The sequence below is a fragment of the Lolium perenne genome, chromosome 3 (genome assembly GCF_019359855.2).
Source record: "Lolium perenne isolate Kyuss_39 chromosome 3, Kyuss_2.0, whole genome shotgun sequence".
In the NCBI taxonomy this organism is placed as follows: domain Eukaryota; kingdom Viridiplantae; phylum Streptophyta; class Magnoliopsida; order Poales; family Poaceae; genus Lolium; species Lolium perenne.
Genome location: NC_067246.2, coordinates 29,657,854 through 29,678,146, shown reverse-complemented (window position 1 = coordinate 29,678,146; position 20,293 = coordinate 29,657,854). Strand labels below are relative to the sequence as shown.

The 20,293-nt window shown below is 48.6% G+C and overlaps 2 protein-coding genes and 1 pseudogene across 2 annotated transcripts; 2 read left to right on the top strand and 1 right to left on the bottom strand.

Moving 5' to 3' along the window:
• The first annotated feature begins 5,028 nt into the window (after window positions 1-5,028).
• Window positions 5,029-5,828, top strand: LOC127340876 (uncharacterized). Its single transcript, XM_051366626.2, has one exon. The coding sequence runs from the start codon at window positions 5,143-5,145 to the stop codon at window positions 5,596-5,598; it is 456 nt and encodes a 151-aa protein (XP_051222586.1). The 5' UTR covers window positions 5,029-5,142; the 3' UTR covers window positions 5,599-5,828.
• Window positions 5,829-13,123: 7,295 nt separating this feature from the next.
• On the bottom strand, window positions 13,124-17,533 carry LOC139838387 (uncharacterized; annotated as a pseudogene).
• Window positions 17,534-17,620: 87 nt separating this feature from the next.
• On the top strand, window positions 17,621-18,157 carry LOC127340877 (uncharacterized). Its single transcript, XM_051366628.2, has one exon. It carries the CDS (start codon window positions 17,760-17,762, stop codon window positions 17,967-17,969), a length of 210 nt encoding a protein of 69 aa, XP_051222588.1. The 5' UTR covers window positions 17,621-17,759; the 3' UTR covers window positions 17,970-18,157.
• Window positions 18,158-20,293: the final 2,136 nt, after the last annotated feature.

Genomic DNA, 20,293 nt, shown 5'->3' with positions numbered 1-20,293 from the left:
AAGCACGGTCCTTGACCTGTCTAGCTGATGAGGAATCATGAAAATAGAAGAAGCCTTGACCAGGTTGCTGAAAACCGCACATAGAAGCCACACATTCCCAGGGTAACACAGCTTGACAAATTTGATTGATATGCCCTAATTTCCCACATCTCTCACAGCGAATAGTAGGACAACGAGCAGAGAAATGTGCATTACTACCACAGTTAAGGCATGAGACATCACCATGAGACGATTTCCTCTCGACACGCTGCTGTTGATGAAGCTGCGATGAGCGGTTGCCCGCGGCTGGGACAGCCGGGGCCTTGTCCTTCCCAGATCCTTGTGCGACGGCCGCCGCTGCTGCATCCCACTGCGTGGATCCACCTTCACTTGAGTTGTTGCCCCCGCCGCCGCTGCCCCCATCGTCCCGCTGCCAGACGAGGTTACGGTTGCCCCCACCCGGACGAGCAGGGATGGAGTTGCGGCCTCCCGCACCACCAAACGCACCTCCACCACGCCTCCCGCCAGAGAAACTGCGCCCTCCGCGATCTCCCATCGCCGATGTCGAGCCAACAGGAACGGTAGGATTTGTGGATTTGGGAGGGGATTTTAGCACCTGAGCAAAGGATCGATGGTCGCCGCCCACCTTACCCAACCACCAGCCAAAGGAATCGGCGGCGATGGGCGGCGGCGGAGCCCTGGAAGCTGTCCAGAAGTGAGCGAATAAGGAATCTAGGGCAAGCCCCGCAGGTCTCTCCCCAGATATACCTCTCGCGCCATGGGGGCCTGTTGCTGTAGCAGTTGGGCTCGATGGGCCAGACCCAACATTTGCTGCAGCTCCCCCGTTCGAATCCCCAATTCCCGCGAGTGAGGAATCCCGGCGAGGAAGCGCCGGAGAATCGCTCACCGGAGCCGCGGTAGGAATCGCCGGCCGCAGAATCTTCACGCGATGTGCCGGGAACTCGATGTGAGCCCCGCCGATCACCACCTCACCCGCCCGAAGATATCTCGCGTCGATCGTGAGCCCCTCCGCATCGAGGAGAACAAGGCGTGCGATCTCCCGACGGAGGAAAAGCTCGCCTTCGAGGTGGACGGGCTCCGCCGCCGGCGCCGGAATAGTCGCCGTGTACGACACCCGCCACCTAGGGTTTCCCGCGGGCGAAGCCATCCGAGAAAGTTGTCTCTAGTCGAATTCTTTGAAACATGCTAATATGATTTTTATTTTTAAAAAGCAAAAGAGCTATATATTGCCGGGGAGCCATATGTTCGCAGTTTGGAGGGCCTAGTACTACCGACTGAAAGATACCCGAGTTCCTAAACACACATAGTGCGACCAGTCCGTTTGTTTCGGCTTCCTCATGTGCGATGCACGTGAACGACTTGATCCACGGGCAGACCACAGCGACCAGAAAAGCCCGAGCTGGCTAGATTTGGAGCTAAATAAGGGTGTGATTAGTTTTGTTTTACCAGAAATTTAATTTGCCTCCGGGGTGCAGACGCTCCCTTCACACAAAACACATATTTCTAATTATCAGAAAATTCTAAAAAAAATAAAGCATGTACATCTCAACAATTTATGTGCATCCGTACAGTTTTGCGAACATCGATATTATTTGTGGTCGATGTAAAAAAGACAAAACTTGTTTCACAAAAGCCTTACACTACGGGGAACAAAGGACTTTGCCGTGCAACTATTTACACGGCAAAGGGTGTTATATGCACAGCAAAGGCTTTGCCGTGCGATGGCGCACGACAATGCCATTGACGGCAAAGGTTTCTTTGCCGTGCGACTCGCCATCGTTGCACGGTAAAGGTTTTGCCGGCGATGCCGCACGGCAAAGGTCGTTTCTTTGCCGTGTGCCAAACATGTTTTATCTAAAAAAAGCCCCAGTTTGGGATTCGAACCCAGGACACGGAGTAGGAAAAGTATGCAACCTTATCAATAGGCTAAGTGTTTATTTGTTGGTAACTATACCACACCACGCCTTTTTAGTTGAGGAAAAAATCCAGTTTTTACATCTTTGTCGCGCGTTTACACTAGGCAAAGCCTTCTTTGCCGTGCGTTTATTAAAAACACTAGGCAAAGGCTTGCTTTGCCGTGTATTTGTGAAAAACACTAGGCAAAGGTGTGCACGGCGATGCCTTTTGTACTTTGCCGTGCAACTTGCCGTGGGCTACGTTGGTCCATTGCCGTGCGCTCTCTTCCATCGTTGCCGTGAATCGCATCTTTGCTGGGCGCTCGTGTCTGTCGTTGCCGTGGCCAAGATCTTTGTCGTGCGTTTTCCTCCGTACACACAACAAAGAAATCTTTGATGTGCGAGAACACACGACAAAGATAGGCTGCACGGCACCGCCTATTTTTCCCGTAGTGTTACTTTTAGAGTTTTTTTCTATTTTACACAGACCCTTATTTTTCATGGAAAAACTTTGCACGCAAGTAGCATGTGAAGATGTTCACGTGAATTTTTCGTTTGAATCTTTTTCACATTTCAAAATGTATGAAAGATGCATTAAAAAATAGAAGGAACATATGCATTCAAGAGGTAAAATATGAGAACTATGAGCATCTCCACCGGCGCGCCCCATATCTACCCCAATAGCAATTTGGGGGTTCGGAGTGTTTTTTTGGACCACACCGACATGCCCAATAAGTATCCGACTAGTTTTGGAGCCCAATACAAACGCAGGCGACCGCCCCTTCGTGCGGGGTGCTGAACGGGTGTGCCGGTGCCTCGCGCCACATAGGATTAGGCATGTCCACCGCTCTAATGGCGCTTTCGGGTTCGTCTCGCTTCGGCTCCAGCTCTGGCGGCTAGCAGCGATCGGCGCCCTACCCTACGCCAAGACGGAACAGAAGCATTTTTATTCGGGATGGGGAAAGGTCATCTTCCTCGGCACAAGCGCTCCTCCACATGAAGAAGGATCCGACAATGAAGAAAGAGGAAGAATCGATCCTCCAGCCGGTCCTCCCGTCCCAGCCGAAGAAGACATGGTGGCAACTGGAGCTGGAGTTGCAAGCGGCTGCCCGCGGTGCCGACGATCAAGAGGATACGGCGGGGAAACATCTGTTGATGCAGAGATCGTCCAACGAGGACGTGCTGGCGACGAGCGATAGGCAGGCGGAGTGATGGTCGACGATTGACAGCAACAACGTCGTCGACCTTGATGGGCCTGGTCCTTCGACGGCACCGTCACCGGCACCGCGGTGAAGAAGGAGGAAGATTAGACTTTGACTTTGGCTCGAACGACGCTGACAACGCTAACAACACCCTCGACTTTGGTGCCTTCGACCGCCGCTAGATTTAGTATTTTCATCTAGTACTATTTATTTCACAAACTTTGTACAAATTCGAATGAACCCAACGCAATTTATGAAAATTTGAACTCTAAATGTTTTTGGGGGTCTTTGTTTTGGGGTTGCTGGTGTGGGCACCCTATCCTCAAATGATGTCATCAAATATTAGTTGCAACTCACCATTAGCACGAACCACGAAGCAAATCTAATAGCCCCACCAGCAACTGAAAAAGCTCAGTTGCAATCCAACTTACAACTCAAGAGCATAAATCACTATGAAAATCTGATGTTGCAGAAGTCTACTCCGCAGTAGCTTAGTTCTTCTTAGAAGTGGCAATTCCCCCTAAATAAACCCTCTACTCAAGTTGATGAACAACAAACCAATACCATTATATTTTTGAAGGTCGTGAACAAAAGATCTTTTTAAAATGCAATCGAGACGATCGACGTCACAACTCATAGGCTGCGTTGAGTTAGATCAAGCTACCATCAGCTGGCGCCCTCCTTGTTACAGTCAATTTACGGCTTAACACCCACGTCTCGCAGCTTCCTATATCCCTTTCCGTGAATCACCGCGAATTGCACGGACGAGTAGACATCGCACGTTACGCGTCATGCTTAATCATACGATGATCAAGTGGGGAATTCAACAGCGACCGCTTGATAGGACGCCTCTACTTCGACATTAAGACTACTCCTTATATAAAACGGGTAAAAGGTCGGAAATCCAGAAGCATGTGCATATAGACTTGTATTTGAATGTATATCTCGATAAAGTACATGAGCAAGATAGTAATAATGCAATTTCCAGGTGCTTAATTTGAGCGATCCATCGATCGGTCGGCACACACGTCGGTGACGTATGACATTGTTGAACTGCAAGCCTGACGGCGAAAAAAGAATTCAGATCGATGGAGAACAGTCAGCAGCGTGGGGGTGGCCAACTCTTTCTGCTTTTGTTGGTGTTGATTGTTGAAGGTCCCAGTTTCTTCGAATGAATAATACTCCTACCACTTCCATTGAATAACCTTATATTTTTCAATAGCTTCATTATGAAGCAATGAGTATAATATGTCCTCTATATTATGTTTTTTAAAGTCAAGTCGTGTAAACTTTAATTAAAAATATAAAAAATGTCAATAACTAAAATATGAAATTGACACCACTAAAAACATCATGAAGTACATTTTAATAGAATATACATTCAGCATTGTAGATATAGATAATTTTCTCGATAAACTTAGTTAAACTTAGTGCAATCTGACTTCCACAGAAATCAATGCGTACTATATTATTATGGCAAAGAGGAAGCAGTATCAAATCTCAAATCTCAATCGGTGATGCGTACTATATACATTCGGTAGTGAATAAATCGTTCGGAGATGCATTAGAATTTCAACCCATATAAATATTCTTTTTTTGTGTAACCCATATAAATATTCTTGTAGTCGTCATCGTTCAACTCAATCATAAGACTACTCCATCATCTGCAGTTAACGAGATAGGTGATTGCCTTGGGGCGGACGGCGGCGGCCGGCGGGCAGGCAGGCAGGTGTTAGTTGGAGTCCACGAGCCATGGCGGTTTGATTGCCCCTCCATCATCTGCTGGATCCAAACAATATTACTAGTAAATTGTAATAATTAAATAACGTCCAAATCACCGTCCAAAACCCGCCAACGACGCATCACGCGTTTACAAATTTGAGCCTTTGTTGGCTTGTTGCCTATAAAAGTCTCACTCGAGCTGCATTTCTCGTCAACTTCAATTGCTTCTTTCTTCCTGTTCCTGGATCATACTCCTGTTAGCACTCAGTAGTATCATCTTCTTGAGACCACAAACCTGATCAACTGTCGAGCACGCCCCATCGATGTCGTCTACCCTCTCACTTCGAACGATGCGGCCGGCCGCCGGGCTTGGACTCCGTCACGGATTGCCGCCGTGCCACGCCCTGTCGCCGCAATCGAGAAGGCCGCGGGCCGTGGCGACGGTGAGATGCGGCGCCTTCCAGCGGGACCACTACGGCGGAGCGCTGGTGGACGAGGGCATGACGGTGCTGCGGCGAAAGATCCGGGAGGCGCGGATGGCGGAGACCAACTACGAGGCGCCGCCGGGGTGGGCATCGTGGGAGAAGCGCTACTACCCGGCGTACGTCTCCGACGTGTCCGCGCTCGCCGGCACGCTGCAGCTGATGCTCATGGGCACCAGGCCCGGCGTCGCCGTGGCCGTGGCCGCGCTGGTGCTCGGCGGCGTGCCGGTCTCTGCCGCAGTCGCCCTGCACCTCCTCGGGCAGGCGGCGGGAACCGTTCTGCAGCACGTTTCTTGACTGGTTCGCCGCGATTTCTGTGTGTAAATAGTGCGACGGATCGAAAGATCTGACGGACATACGATTCGTTTGGTTTTCGCTGAGCCGATTACCGATATATACATTCGTTTGGAGCAGTAAATAGTTCGTTTGCATTAATTTAGTAGTATGATGATACTGAATAGTTGGAAGAAACAGTCGATGAGAGCTTGTCAAATTATTTTTTCAACAAGCATGCAAACAATTTTAAAGTTGAATGGTTGTTCGGGACCTCGAAAGAAGAAAGAAAGAAGAGAAAATCTACACACAAGCGCCGCATCGCGAGGCTTCTCGTGCGACGGAAAAAACACACCGCTCACCTTAGAGCATCTCCAACAGACGCGCTATATAGGCCGCGCGGTATAAAAACGTCCGATATAGCGCGCGCGGGAGGGAATGAGGCGCTCCAGCAGGCGCGGTAAACGGCGCGGCGCTGTAAAAATTTTAGGACGTGCGGCGTTTTGCACAAACCGGAGCGGCATATCTGGCGCGTCGGCTACAGCGCGCGGCAACGCTCGTCCAAGCGCGAAAAATCCCCCGCGCTGAAACTTCCTCTTCCGCGTCGCCGTCCGAGCGCCCAATCCGTCGTCTCCGCGCGCCGCCGGCGATCCCGACGATGCACGACCCCTCCGGCAACCCACCGACCCCTCCCTACTCTGTCCCACCCTCCGCCGCCGCCACTTCCCCCGCGCCACCGCCAAACCCTAGCGGCGGCGCCGACGGCGGCAACCCAACTGCTGCTGCGCGCGCGCTCTTCGTCCCGCATGGCCGGCATGGGAAGCATGCCCATGGCCGGCATGGGAGGCATGGCCGGCATGGGAGGCTATGGAGGCATGGCCGGCATGGGAGGACCAAGCTATGGAGGAGTGTTTGGAGGGACCATGGGAGGCTCGGTGAGTGGTGTGTATGGGAGTATGGGAGCACCACCGGGAGGCTTCGTGTCTTCCATGAATGCTACTATTCCTCCTTCAACCCAAGATGACGAGGAGGAAGAAGAAGGTGTTGACTTGGAAAATGCGGAAGTGTGATATGCATTATGTGTTCCACTTTGTCCATTTGAACCATATGTCGTGTGTCATTGTTGAACTACGTCATTTTGTGTGTCGTTCTTGAACTATGTGATGTATGTTGCACTTTGTGTCCATTTAAATTATGGTACATCATTTGTGACCATGAATTATGTGGGATTATTTGATCTTTGTGATTGCAAAATAGTCTAGAAAACTGTTTTCCGCGCCCGCGCGCGCTGTATTTTGCCGTGCCCGGCGGAGGACGATTTTTTCCGCCCGCGCACGCGCTGCATATTAGCGCGTCCGGCGGGGGAAAAAACGGCCCAGCGCGCGCTAGCTGTTTACCGCGCGCAGAATCTGAGGTTTAGCGCGCCGCGATTTAGCGCGTCTGTTGGAGATGCTCCGAGCATCTCCAACAGACGCGCTATATAGGCCGCGCGGCATAAAAACGTCCGATATAGCGCGCGGGGGAGGGAATGAGGCGCTCCAGCAGGCGCGGTAAACGGCGTGGCGCTGTAAAATTTTTAGGGCACGCGGCGTTTTGCACAAACCGGAGCGACATATCTGGCGCGTCGGCTACAGCGCGCGGCAATGCTCGTCCAAGCGCGAAAAATCCCCCGCGCTGAAACTTCCTCTTCCGCGTCGCCGCCCGAGCGCCCAATCCGTCGTCTCCGCGCGCCGCCGGCGATCCCGACGATGGACGACCCCTCCGGCAACCCACCGACCCCTCCCTACTCTGTCCCACCCTCCGCCGCCGCCACTTCCGCCGCGCCACCGCCAAACCCTAGCGGCGGCGCCGACGACGGCAACCCAACGGCTGCTGCGCGCGCGCTCTTCGTCCCGCCGCGCGGGCACTGCCGCAGGCGCTGCCGCCGCGCGCAGGCGCCGACAACGCGCGGCCCGCGCCGAGGAGGAGAAGGCGCCGTCGAACAAACGGCCGCACATCGGTCCCGCCGCCGTCGCGCCGCCGAAGAAAGCGAAGGCGCCCGTCCCCCGCCGGCCGCAGCCTCCTCCTCCGACGCCGAACCAGGCGCCTCCTCCTCCTCCGACGACGACGACGAACCAGCCGGCGCCTCCGTCCGGCAACCGCGCGGACGCACATACGGTGCATGATGAAATGCCCGAGAGGTAAAAAACGCTACTTTTCGTCCAAATTGTAGTTTAGATGCATACCTAGCCGTATAATAATCAATTTCATTGCACTGTAGAGTCGATGATGCGATATTCATGGAGACAATGAATGTTGGATCCTCGTTCATGCATGATGAAGCCGCCGATGGAGAGGAGGAATATGAGGATGTAGATGAGGAAGGAGAAGGGTTGATTGAACCTCGCCCTCCCGGTCGGTCCGCCAACTACACCATAGCGGAGGACAAGTTGTTTTGCAAGACGTGGTTGACAATTGGAATGGATCCAACAACCGTTACCGATCAAACAAGAGAAACATATTGGATGAGGATGAAGGAGTACTTCAACACACACAACACAAGTGGGATCGAGGGAACCATGCGCTCACTTCGGTCCCGTTGGTCCGGTATCAACACCGATTGCCAAAAATGGGCGGGCGTGCAAGCCAACATCGATGTTCTCAATCCAAGTGGCACTAATGAGAATGATAGGGTAAGTCATTCTACTATGTTCACCATATGGTTCATATGAGAAGAATACGGTTCTACTTCATATGGCTCATCTATTTTCTTTTCCGCATATGTGTAGAACTCTATGGCTCAAGGATTGTTTAGGGATGTGGGAAAGAAGAACAAGAAAGGCAACAAGATTCTTGGCAAGCCATTCACCTTGCATCATTGCTATGACGTGCTAGGGAATGAAGAGAAGTGGAAGACGTGCGGCAAGTTGGATGCGGCAACTATGGCGGCCAATGCTACCGGTGATGCAACAATCATCGATGATGATTATTCAAGTGATGAAGGGAAGAAGAGAAGCTCCACTCCTCACTCCGTCAACAATGGGCGGAGGAATGTGCATGGTAGGAAGACCGCCAAGGAAATGAAGGGAAAGAAGGCCGGAGATGATGACATTGCCATGGCTATGGAAAGGATTGCAAATGCAAGGTTGCAAGCAAATGAAGATAGAAAGATGCAACGAAACTTGGAGAAAGAGGCTATGAATGCTATTGAAGCTAGGAGAGCCGCTTTGGAGAAGAGGATTGCCGCCAACGAGGAGAGGAAGTTGGCTTTGGAGGAGAAGAGGCAAGCCACCGAGGAGCATGCACGCCTAGCGGAGGAGGAGATGAAGCTTTTCTTGATGGATACTTCCCATATGGATGAGAGGTAAAAGGAGTACATCAACCTTCTTCGCGATGAAGTGTTGGCCAAAAAGAGATTGTTGGTAGCCAACATGAACACTTCCACTACCGGCATGTTTGGAGGAGGCATGCCGACGTTTGGAGGAGGCATGGGAGGCATGGCCGGCATGGGAAGCATGCCCATGCCCACCATGGGAGGCATGGCCGGCATGGAAAGCATGCCCATGGCCGGCATGGGAGGCATGGCCGGCATGGGAGGCTATGGAGGCATGGCCGGCATGGGAGGACCAAGCTATGGAGGAGTGTTTGGAGGGACCATGGGAGGCTCGGTGAGTGGTGTGTATGGGAGTATGGGAGCACCACCGGGAGGCTTCGTGTCTTCCATGAATGCTACTATTCCTCCTTCAACCCAAGATGACGAGGAGGAAGAAGAAGGTGTTGACTTGGAAAATGCGGAAGTGTGATATGCATTTGTGATATGCATTATGTGTTCCACTTTGTCCATTTGAACCATATGTCGTGTGTCATTGTTGAACTACGTCATTTTGTGTGTCGTTCTTGAACTATGTGATGTATGTTGCACTTTGTGTCCATTTAAATTATGGTACATCATTTGTGACCATGAATTATGTGTGATTATTTGATCTTTGTGTTTGCAAAATAGTCTAGAAAACTGTTTTCCGCACCCCGCGCGCTGTATTTTGCCGCGCCCGGCGGAGGACGATTTTTTCCGCCCGCGCACGCGCTGCATATTAGCGCGTCCGGCGGGGGAAAAAACGGCCCAGCGCGCGCTAGCTGTTTACCGCGCGCAGAATCTGAGGTTTAGCGCGCCGCGATTTAGCGTCTCTGTTGGAGATGCTCTTATCCCTGCAGGTTTCAGGCTTATCTTATCACCTTCTAGTCCTGTCAGGTTATCTCCTGCAACTCTGATTTGACTCTTGCCCACTTGCCCTACTTGCTGATCCTCTTCACAGAGAGCAAACTACTACTACTACTAGTAGATGCACGTACAGGTGCATGCCTTATTTGTGGCTAAGCAAACTTGCTACTACTACTCCACTAGCAACTGATTAAACAACAATAGTTTCTTGTATTGTCATGATTTAGACAAATATTTCAGGTATGAAATTCAGAAGATCATCCTTAAGGAAAAAGAAAAAAAAACCCGGAAAGTTTAACCCGCAAGGCACAGTGTTGGCGACACGTTCCGGCCACACCTGGCATTTATTCCGCATGCAGGTGTTGCAGCGACACCCAGGTTAGTTCAGTTCGTAGATCTCGCGTATTTTACCCCACGTACATCGCACAAACCCCCGCCGCCGAGTTCCTGCCCGATGCGCCTCGCCATGCATGAAACCTCCAGCCCGTAGACGTCCCCTCGCACGGAGGCCGTATTCGGGATCGTGATCACCACATCGAACACCCCGGCGTCGCGTCGAATATCCGCCGCTAGGCTGTCCATCTCCGGCCCCGGCAGCCACACGCGGCTCCCACGCGCGATGACGGTCCAGGTGCCCTCGGTCTGGCAGACCTGCGGCGTCGCTGCGGAGGCAAGCTCGAAGCCATGGTAACTCACCTGCACCGCGGTGCCCGTGCCATGGTCGCCGCACCGGTGCGAGATAGGGCTGCGCTGCATGACGCTGACGGTGAGGCTGAACTCCGGATCTAGCACTGGCCGGTCCGTCGTCGGGTCGAGGCCGGAGACGGCGGCGATCGCGACGGTGTAGTTTGGCTGCTTGTACTTGAACTCTTGGTAGATTGACCAGATTAACAAACCCATGCTCAATAAGCCGATGACTCCGAGGACGCCAAATAGAAATATTTCACATGCTTCTTCTATAGGTCCTGCCGCGTCCACCTCCGGTGTCGGCTGAGGAGGGAGAGTTCCTTGCTCCGTGTCCATGGCCGCCAGGTTTGATGGGCTTCGCTGGGACGGCATTAGGTCTGGCTGCAAGAAGATGGCCTTCCTTGGTTTATGTAGATCGTGGGCGGATGGGTTTTTTGGTCGACAGATTATTCCTTTAAAAATCACGCATTCCTTGACAGTTTTGACAGGGCGTCGTATCGTATCTTGACAGAGACGCCTACGTAGCAGATCGGATTGATCAACCCTTCGTCTATATACCTCTCCTAAGTCTTCGTGGTGAGTACGTCTCTTCGTACTCTTCCTTCCTCCTACCTAAAGTTCTAAACACGGCTGAGGGATTCGTAACCTAGAGTTCTCTACTCCCCGGCATGGACTCTTCAAGCAACAAGCGCCGCCGCGTCCTTGACCGGCTGAGCGACCTGCCGGACTGCCTCCTGCACAGCATACTCTCTCACCTAGGGCGGCAGGCCGCGCACACGAGCGCGCTCTCGCGACGCTGGAGGCACCTGTGGCGCGACGTGCCCTGCGCTGACCTCGACGAGCGGGAGTTCGTCAACAGCTCGTGGGTGCGCTTCGAGGACTTCGCCGACCACCTGCTGACGTCGATCCCACCGGAGACGCAGCTGGACGCCTTCCGCCTGAACCTGGCTAGAGGCAAGGACAGAGAAATCTACCTCGGTTCCGTCCGCATCGCGGCTGACCGGTGGATCCGCCGCGGCCTCCAGCACTTCCCTACCGCCGTCGATATCCGCTGCAGCCACTACTGGAACGTCGCCTGGCGACCATACGAGTCGATCACGCCAGAATCGCCGGTGAGCGCCGCCGGATTCACCCACCGCCTGCCACGTCAAAGACGGAGCGCCCGACCCAGAGCCACTGGCGCTGCTCGCCAAGGCGTCGATCCAGCTCATGGGCCTATACGAGTACCGGCGGGATCGATATTATTGGGAAGCAGCGAAGCTTCTGTTCATCCAGTCCATGTGTTGCTTCCTGGCCCTCCTCCCCAATGTCGCTAACCTGCGCCTCTCGGGCTTCACCGTCGACTTCGAGGTACATATACCAATCAACATATATATATATATATATATATATATATATATATATATATATATATTAGGCGTCTGAGATTTTCTTATAACTAAGTCATATGTCCGTCTTCTTTTGGTCAGGCGTTGCTAAAGAAAAAATCTCTGCAATTTCCCCCGCTCCATAATTTGAAGACTTTGCTCCTGGAAGAATGTGGTGTCGGAACCACCTTCCAGATCTTGACAAGCATCCTACGAAGCACGCCTAACTTGGAGAAGCTTGGATTGCACCATTGCATTGTACGTTGTTGTCATTACTGCACTTCCATTGGCCCCTTCTTTTTTTTGTTTGTTTTACATTTACCGAGTCTTGCGCATGAACCACAGTTTTTAGCTGCCCCGCCCAAGGAGACGAGGAAGAAGGAACAGGAAGTCTCAAAAAGCCGACCCCTCTTTCTCTGGTGCAAAAAGCTGAAATCGATAGAAATCAAACGCCAGCAAGATGAGCCACGCATGTTAAAGGTTTTATCTGAAATCCGTCATGGTATGCTACGCTCATGGTGGCGGAAGGTCATGATATCGAGTACAATTGTTGAGAGAATAGAGTGAATCAGGACAAGACTAGTCTAGAAAGGTACACCGAGCTATCACAAGATCAAACAACTCGCAATGTTAAATTCAGATATATCATGACCATACAATACTAGACTCGTCTCTTGTTATTAAACAGACACAACTTCTCCGTATTCAAGGCCGTATGTATCATTTTGATACAGATTCTGAGGTTATGATCCGCTCTTTCGGAAAAAATCATACCAAAATCGAATGGAGATCACTGTGGATATTTCGGCAAGAAGGTGAATATGCTCTATAGATAAAAATTACCAAACTAAACAGTTCGTAGAGTCGAATATTCATCAACATCACATTTTTAAGTGTTGGTTTATGCTGTTCAGAACATATACCAATGGTGTAATTTTGTGCATATTTATTTTAATAAAAACATAGAAAATACACTATGTATGCAAGGTAGAATACTTACATTGCACTGAGCCGAGCACAGTTTGCAGGCTTCCCAACCTCAATGAAGAGGAGGACGTATTCGAAACTCCGTAGCAGGAGGGACGATGTGCCTCGCCCGCTCCAATCTGATGTTTCCAATGCAATGCCACTAGAACAATGGCAACGCACCAGGAAATAAAAATGCTTTGTATAAAACAAATAAGACAAGGGCATTTTGTACTTCAAACATTCTGCTGGATTATTTTTACCATAAGAAAATGAGTTACATAACGAGCAGACTATATCCAGCAGGTCTTAGACTATATCCTGGCTCGGTGCTAAACACTAACCATAATTTCTATGAATTATGGGGCCGGGTGAGGCTCCTACCACATGTCTTTTCAATTACGAACGAATAAAGCCATGTATGAGTATGACTTGATGGTTCTTATATTTTGAAGTGCTCCACTCTTTCCTCCCAGTTGCCCAGTTTTTTGCTGCCAAAAACGACTTGTTTGATTCCCAAGTGTCTACAGTTTTGGCCAAATCGACAGGTTGGGTGAGTTAGGGTGCATGAGGATGATGAAATCTGGAAAAATATGTTATTGCATTTCGTAATGTATGTTATGAGCCAATGTTGCTAGCAGTGAAAACAGGACAATAAATGAATAAATAATGTCTACTCCTTTAGAAAGGTCTACAAACAGCTAGCTGGTTCTAGAATCAGTCTCGGTTAGTCTCACAGCTCGGATTCAGCTCTAGATTTTTTTTCTTGAGAAAACATGGCTAGGGAGTAAAGGTGCCAATTTATATCCCCACAAGATGAGTGGTGATGCTTCTTCCCAGCTAAAACTGCAGACGTATTGTACAGTATCAGAGAGAAAGAGATGCCTTACTCCGAGCTTACTTGTAGGGCAGTTCAGTAGTAGTACATCCAATCCAAGATAATTTGAAGTCCCAAGGTACACCCAAAAATTAATTGATGATGATTATCAGAATAGCATAAATACCTTTATAAGGTTCAGAATTATTGAGTGTTTCCCATCCTTACCATACTCCTGCCCCATGTCTTGAAACTCAAGATCACTGATATCATGGAAAGATGAAGGCATTACAGCAGAAGCTCCATCAAAGTCCAGCATTGATTTGGCCAACTGAAAACAAATTGACGCAATCACAACTCCAAAAGAGATAGGGAAATAAATAACTAGCATAGAAAAGAGGAAACATATACAAGATTGTATTACCCAAGTGTCCGCAGTTGTAACCAGTTGATCGAGAATCGTTAATACTACTATGAAACATGAAATTTCTTGTCTAAGATCTTATCAATTAGGTGTCAAGCTAAACCATGCCAAACTGGCTGGCCTAAACCCGCCGTAGCCCCGGTCAAAAAAACCATGCCAAACATGGTTCACAAATAATGTAAAAGAAAAGGAAGCGGAGGTGGTCCACACATTACAATAATAGTGCATGTATTTTTTTCGAAATTCAAAGGACATCTCATATAATATGAAAATTAATTTCTAGATACAATAGTGCATAATGCATTGCTCTTCATCTTCAGCTCCTAGCCTTCCCATGACATACCAAGCCTGAATTACCTGTGAAGAACAGAGGACGTCAAAATAGGGAAATTGCATTCGAATGATGATAATCTGAAGAAATAAATATACAATGTCACTTTACTCTGCCAAGAAGGTGAACATCACTATCGGTAGGTTCTCCAAAGAGTTGAAACCAAATGAAAGCATTTCACGGGTTGAAGGTGCAATGATACAAAGATACATGAAATTCAGTGTTCATGAACCTCAACTTGTTCGCACTGGATGAATCACGATTGCGTTGACAACAACAATCGTATCAACTGACTGTGCGATGTTGATGTCAAAAGTTAGCTATTACATGGTTGATTTATGCACAAAATTAGCCCGCATTCAGATGGTCTTGCCTCAGTTTGTGCAGTTCTTTTGAATTATGGATGGGCCTGGAAATGCTCAGTTATTTCATAAGAAGAGAAACAAAACTATATCGATGAGAACAGAATCATGGATTTAGAAAATGAATGTCGCTACAGGCTGAAGCAGATCATTCGGTCTAGAATCACGTTCAGCTATCACGATGCGAAACAGATTAAAATACGAGCATGGTTATCATCTACGTGACAAATCACTCTCAGAAGTTGACTTTAAATGCCGTAACCGATTCTGTCTCAAGTGTATTGAACCCGTGCCTGCTTTTCTTGTACACCCTTGAATCTGCATCTCACGAAGTACACAAAATTCTACAATTTAGTACAGAAAAGGTATTTTCAGCCTGAACAAATTAAAACCTCTGCGATTTCTACAGGAACGGACCCTTTGTTGTTGCCGCGAATGGCGCAGTCTCCTCGTTGTCCCTGCAGGCGTTCTCCAGGACCCTAGATCACCACAACAGTGCCAGTGAGCTAGCCAACTGAGCAGAGAGGGTCCATCCATTCATTTCAACACAAATAGTACAGTAGCAAATATAAAGCGACACAGGAAGGAGCGAGGGACCTGGCCCTGCCAGGTTAGGTGTGCGGTCGTACTCGTGGTGGCGGTGCTACTCAAGCACCTTGGCCACACGCTGCTCTGCCGCAGCATCGTCGCTGGCTGCCGTGGCAGTGGTGGTAACACGCCGGAGCTGTAGGCAAGAGGGAGCAGGCAGGGGCAGTGGCAGGAAGAGGGAGAGGGATATGGTTTTAGCAGCTGGGAGTAGAAGCAGCGGCATGGTTACTGTGAGGTGAGCGCGGTGCGGCACTATCCAATTAACCCTATTCTTTTGCAAGAGAAAATGTAGAAACAGAGGTCCTAATCTATGTGGACATAAATGGATCTATCCCGCAAAGAAGAGGCCCAATGTGGCTTAAGATTCTGAATTTTGTTCGCCTATTCGATGCCTTGTTGAGTTCAAAACCTAATAGCTTTGCGGATCCCTTGACAAACCGAAGATCAAACGTCCTACTTCTATCTGGCTTTGACAAGTTGATTTGGCCACCTGAACTATCTTATTGCTCCCATACATACATTGGATATACTCCTATTGAAAAGGTTTGTAAACGAGACATGGAAATGCCAGGAGCATGTTCTTGCAACCTTCAGCAATAGATGTGATTCCAATTAACAGGACACATGAAAACAGGTTTAGAAACATACAGTAAATACACAAGATCGATATTTACAGTAAACTGATAGCGGAAGAGATGCCGTGAATTATCAAAGTGTATTCCGTACCCTTGCATTATGGAAGATCCAGGCAGGGAACATATGACCATCAAAAAGGCAGGGAACATATGCGTAACAGTGCATGAAACTGCGACAAGTGTATAAGCCCTCTGAGTTCTGATTTTGATTTTGCAGGCGCAGGCAAGTCCCCGTTCCCTAGTGCAGGCCTTGATGATTTCATCCTTGCTTGGTGCATCAGTTTATACACTCTTCCCAATCAGGCCTCTCTAGATGGCATGAACCCACAACATCTTCCGTGTCTCTTCTCATCCCCATAACAAGGCAATATGTATCCAAAGAAGCAGCCATCTTGTTCAGTGTATCCAAAGAAGCAGCCAGCTTTCCTGCAGTCAGTTGTGCGTATGAAAGTGTAGCATACAGCCATACACAAGACAAGACAGTAGGCTTCTAAACCTTTGCCTTGCATCTGATGAAGTACAGTAGGCTTCTAAACCTTTATGCAAGATCAACCAGCCCCTTCTTGCAAAGCCTTTGAATCAGATAATCATCAGAGACCTATTTACTGATTTATCTGGTGGAAGGCCTCTTGTTATAAGTTCACCAGGAAGGCGGGAAGTAGCAGCACTGCATTGGCCCTCGCATCCACATCCACCATGTCCCTGTGGAGCTGCCTGTCGAGCTGGGAGCCAGGGACGCTTCCTTCATCTTCCCCTCCTTACACACCGGGTGGATCATGGTGTTTCAGGTCACGATATCTGTCTCAACGCCTTCCTATCTCATCCACTCCGGCACACACATCGCCTCGTGCTGCATCCCCTTCCTAACGTAGACCGTGCACAATGTCGAAGGAGAAGCGGCCTAGCGGCATGCCATCCGCGTCCACCCTCATCATGAGCGCCTGGGCGAGCGTGGATCCCCCGCCTTGACGCACAAGTGCAGCATGGGGTTGCAGACGTGCGTGTTCATGGCGATCCCGGCTCCCGGTACACCCCATTTCGTCGAACACCTTGCGCGCGGTGGCCGCCATGAGGGAGCTGCCTAGATGCGCGGTGCGTTCTCTTGTCTACAATTGTTCTACCGAATGCCCAAATGGTTCATAAGAGAATAACAGGGGGAAATAATGTGTGCCATCACCTTTGTGCAGAATCGCGTGATCAAACGCTATCTCCCTGAATCTGGAAAAGTGGCGTTGCTGGATGAGTCGAGCCCGCGTGAGGCGCACACGACGGAGCTGTTCCGGTGTTCCCGCCGACGACCTATGACTCGGCTGGTTCAAGAATGATGTAGGGCCGGCCGGACGACGGGAGAGGACTGAGGAGCGACCCGAGGAACAGAGGATGGAAGAGAAGTGTCCACAGACTTCACTCTCGTGCTAGGATGGTCTAAATTAATCAAGAAACTGCCAAGAGTGGTCATTTTCTACTTGTCCAATCAATCACTTAGCTAGCTAGCAAATCACAATAAGAAAACCTAGTAAAACATCTCATGCAAGGAATTATCAGTACTTATGAACTAATTAAAGATGATTTCTTTTCGGAAGCAAAGTGCAGTACGTGTGATTAGAATAGGAGGACTGGAAGGAGTTGCTAGAAAGCGAGAGTGCGAGAGGCCACCTGCCGAACCGAAGGCCAAAATCCAGTGAAAGCCCCTTCCATCTCCCCTCGACCACCACAACTTCCTCGCCTCCTCAGTCACACCATCCTCCCCTTTTCCTCTCCTCTGCTGTCTGCTCCATCACCTTCTTCCTCCTCCACTTCCTCGTCGAGCATGTCGGACTGGGGTCCGGTGGTGATCGCGGTGGTGCTGTTCGTGCTGCTCTCGCCGGGGCTGCTGCTGCAGCTGCCGGGGAAGCACCACATCGTGGAGTTCGGCAACATGCACACCAGCGCCATGGCCATCCTTGTCCACGCCATCATCTACTTCGCGCTCATCGCCCTCTTCGTCATCGTCATCGGAGTACACATCACCACTGGCTAGCTAGCTACCTATATATACAGGCCGACCTGGTTTCTTATCGATCTTCTCCTCCCTTTGTCTTCTTCATCTTCTCACTTTTTCTGTCTCTCTGTTTGTTCTTACTAGTAGTATGGATGTATGCCATGTTTGTTGTCCTGCGTAGCGTAACTATCTTCAAGAGATGTTTAATTTCCAGGGATTGAGCGACATTTCCATGTTTGTTCTTACTAGTGGTATGGATGTATGCCATGTCATGTTTCTCAATTAGTCCTGATTCGTTCGCTATGTATAGCGTACGACCGGTGCGGCTGGCCGGTGTGCACGTATGCCATGCTCTTGCTACCAATCGATCGGTCGTGATCAAGCTGACAGGGTCACTGCCCATCCAACCACTACCACTGTACCACACAAACTACCATCTTAACCTGCTTGCTGCTAGAATCTTAGTCTTCTAGCTAGAGTGCTGACATTACGGAACCAGGGCTACAGTGAGCCCGGTATTTTCAAAATAAATAATTAAATAAAAATTAAAATTTTATAAAAAGAAACTCAATGTTTGTGTACATACATAAAGATGATTTCTAGTAACGTATAATTTCACAAAATTGTGGTTCAAAATTGGCATTAGAAATTCCCTTTTGGCCTTCACATTTGTCATTTTTATATTGGTCACATGTTATAATACAATTCTACATAAATTTACACTTAAATACATACGAGACATTTATATGCACGTGCCCAATGTTTTTGGAAAATTTTACATGAAAATTTGAAGTTTTCGAGTTTTTTGATGAAGTGCTCTCGATTAATTGGATGGGTGAACAAAGGAAGAGAAGATTAATTGGACAAGCGAACAAAGGAAAAGAAGAAATAGGTTTGTTCTTACTTGGAGTCTTTGTCCACGATTATTCTACCGAATGCACAAATGATTCATAGAAGGATATGGGAGAGCAAAAATTGTGCCATTACCTTTGTAAAAAATGGTCTAATCAAACTCCACCCCTCCCCCCCCAAAAAAAAAAATCTGAAGAACGGGTGTTACGTCAGGAGTCAAGACCGCACGAGGCGCACACGAATCAAGACATAGTTGTTCCTGATGATCCACAAAACGCTGATGTTCGTTCATTTTCTCACCTTCGGACGTCTTGTCTGTCTCAGGAACAATACGGGGGCAACTGTAAGGCCCCAATCCGATATTGGCCTTGGTTTTGGTAATTAACTTCAATACTTTCACGCAAAGGCCTTGTCCTTTGTTGTGTTATTGGAGGATGTCTTCGGTTCTCCACTTCCCTACGTTAGATATTATCATAAATTTTTAGAGATTTATTATAATTATCTAAAATGTCTCAACCTCGTGGATGCTTGCATGCAAGTACTTTCTCAGCATGCACCAACCTCTCGTCTCTTTTGTGGTATTGTTTTCTCTTCCATTCCCTTGCCTCCTTAGTCGTTGTGGTCAATTTTTCTGCACGAATAGTGTGATATTTGTAACATCACCACAATGAAATGAGATCGAGCAATCACTATTTGGCGCTCTTAGCCCTTAGAGCGATCAACCCGAAAGAAATTGGTGATGCCTTTGGCAGAGGCCAGGGTGGTGTCGATAGGGCAAAAGACTCTTAGTTGAAAGGCTTTGTAGTTGGGCCCTTAGGGTGATTAACCCGAAGAAATTCTGGCCACTCAAACTCAATGCTAGAGAACATACCTTTAGGGGCTGTTTGGTCTAGGGGATATCCACAAGTGGCTAGGGGTGACCAGGGTACTTGGTTACTAGAGATCAAATGTTGGTGTCTAATTTCATCAACATACCTTGGTTGCATCAGGAGGTGGCGTTTTGGCTCACAGGAGCAAATGCTCCCATTATATAAAATAATTAAAAATTAATTTTAAAAATGTTAAAAAAAATTGACATAAATTTTTTGGTATACATCGTGACATTCTATGTTCGTACACAAGTTTTCGTGGAAAAACAACATTTTGTGTGGTGTGTACAAAAAAGACAAAAAAATATGCTGTATGTAGTCGTGTTACAATATCAAAATTTGTCTTTTTTACAGGAGCCACAGAAAAAATTTTCTTTTTTTGAAAATTTGTGTACCAACATAAAATGTTTAGATGTACATGTAAAAATTTAGTTTAGAATTTTTTGACACTTCAAAATGTGGATTCACATAACGAGAGCAAATGCTCCTATGAGCCAAAGTGCATTTCCCGGTTGCATCATGATTTCTACTACTTGTTTCTGAAGGTATTCAAAAACCAGCACTGAGTTTAAATAGAAAAATGTCATATTAATAGTCACCAAGCAACGGTTGGTGGCCAAAATTATTTAATAACAAAGCAAA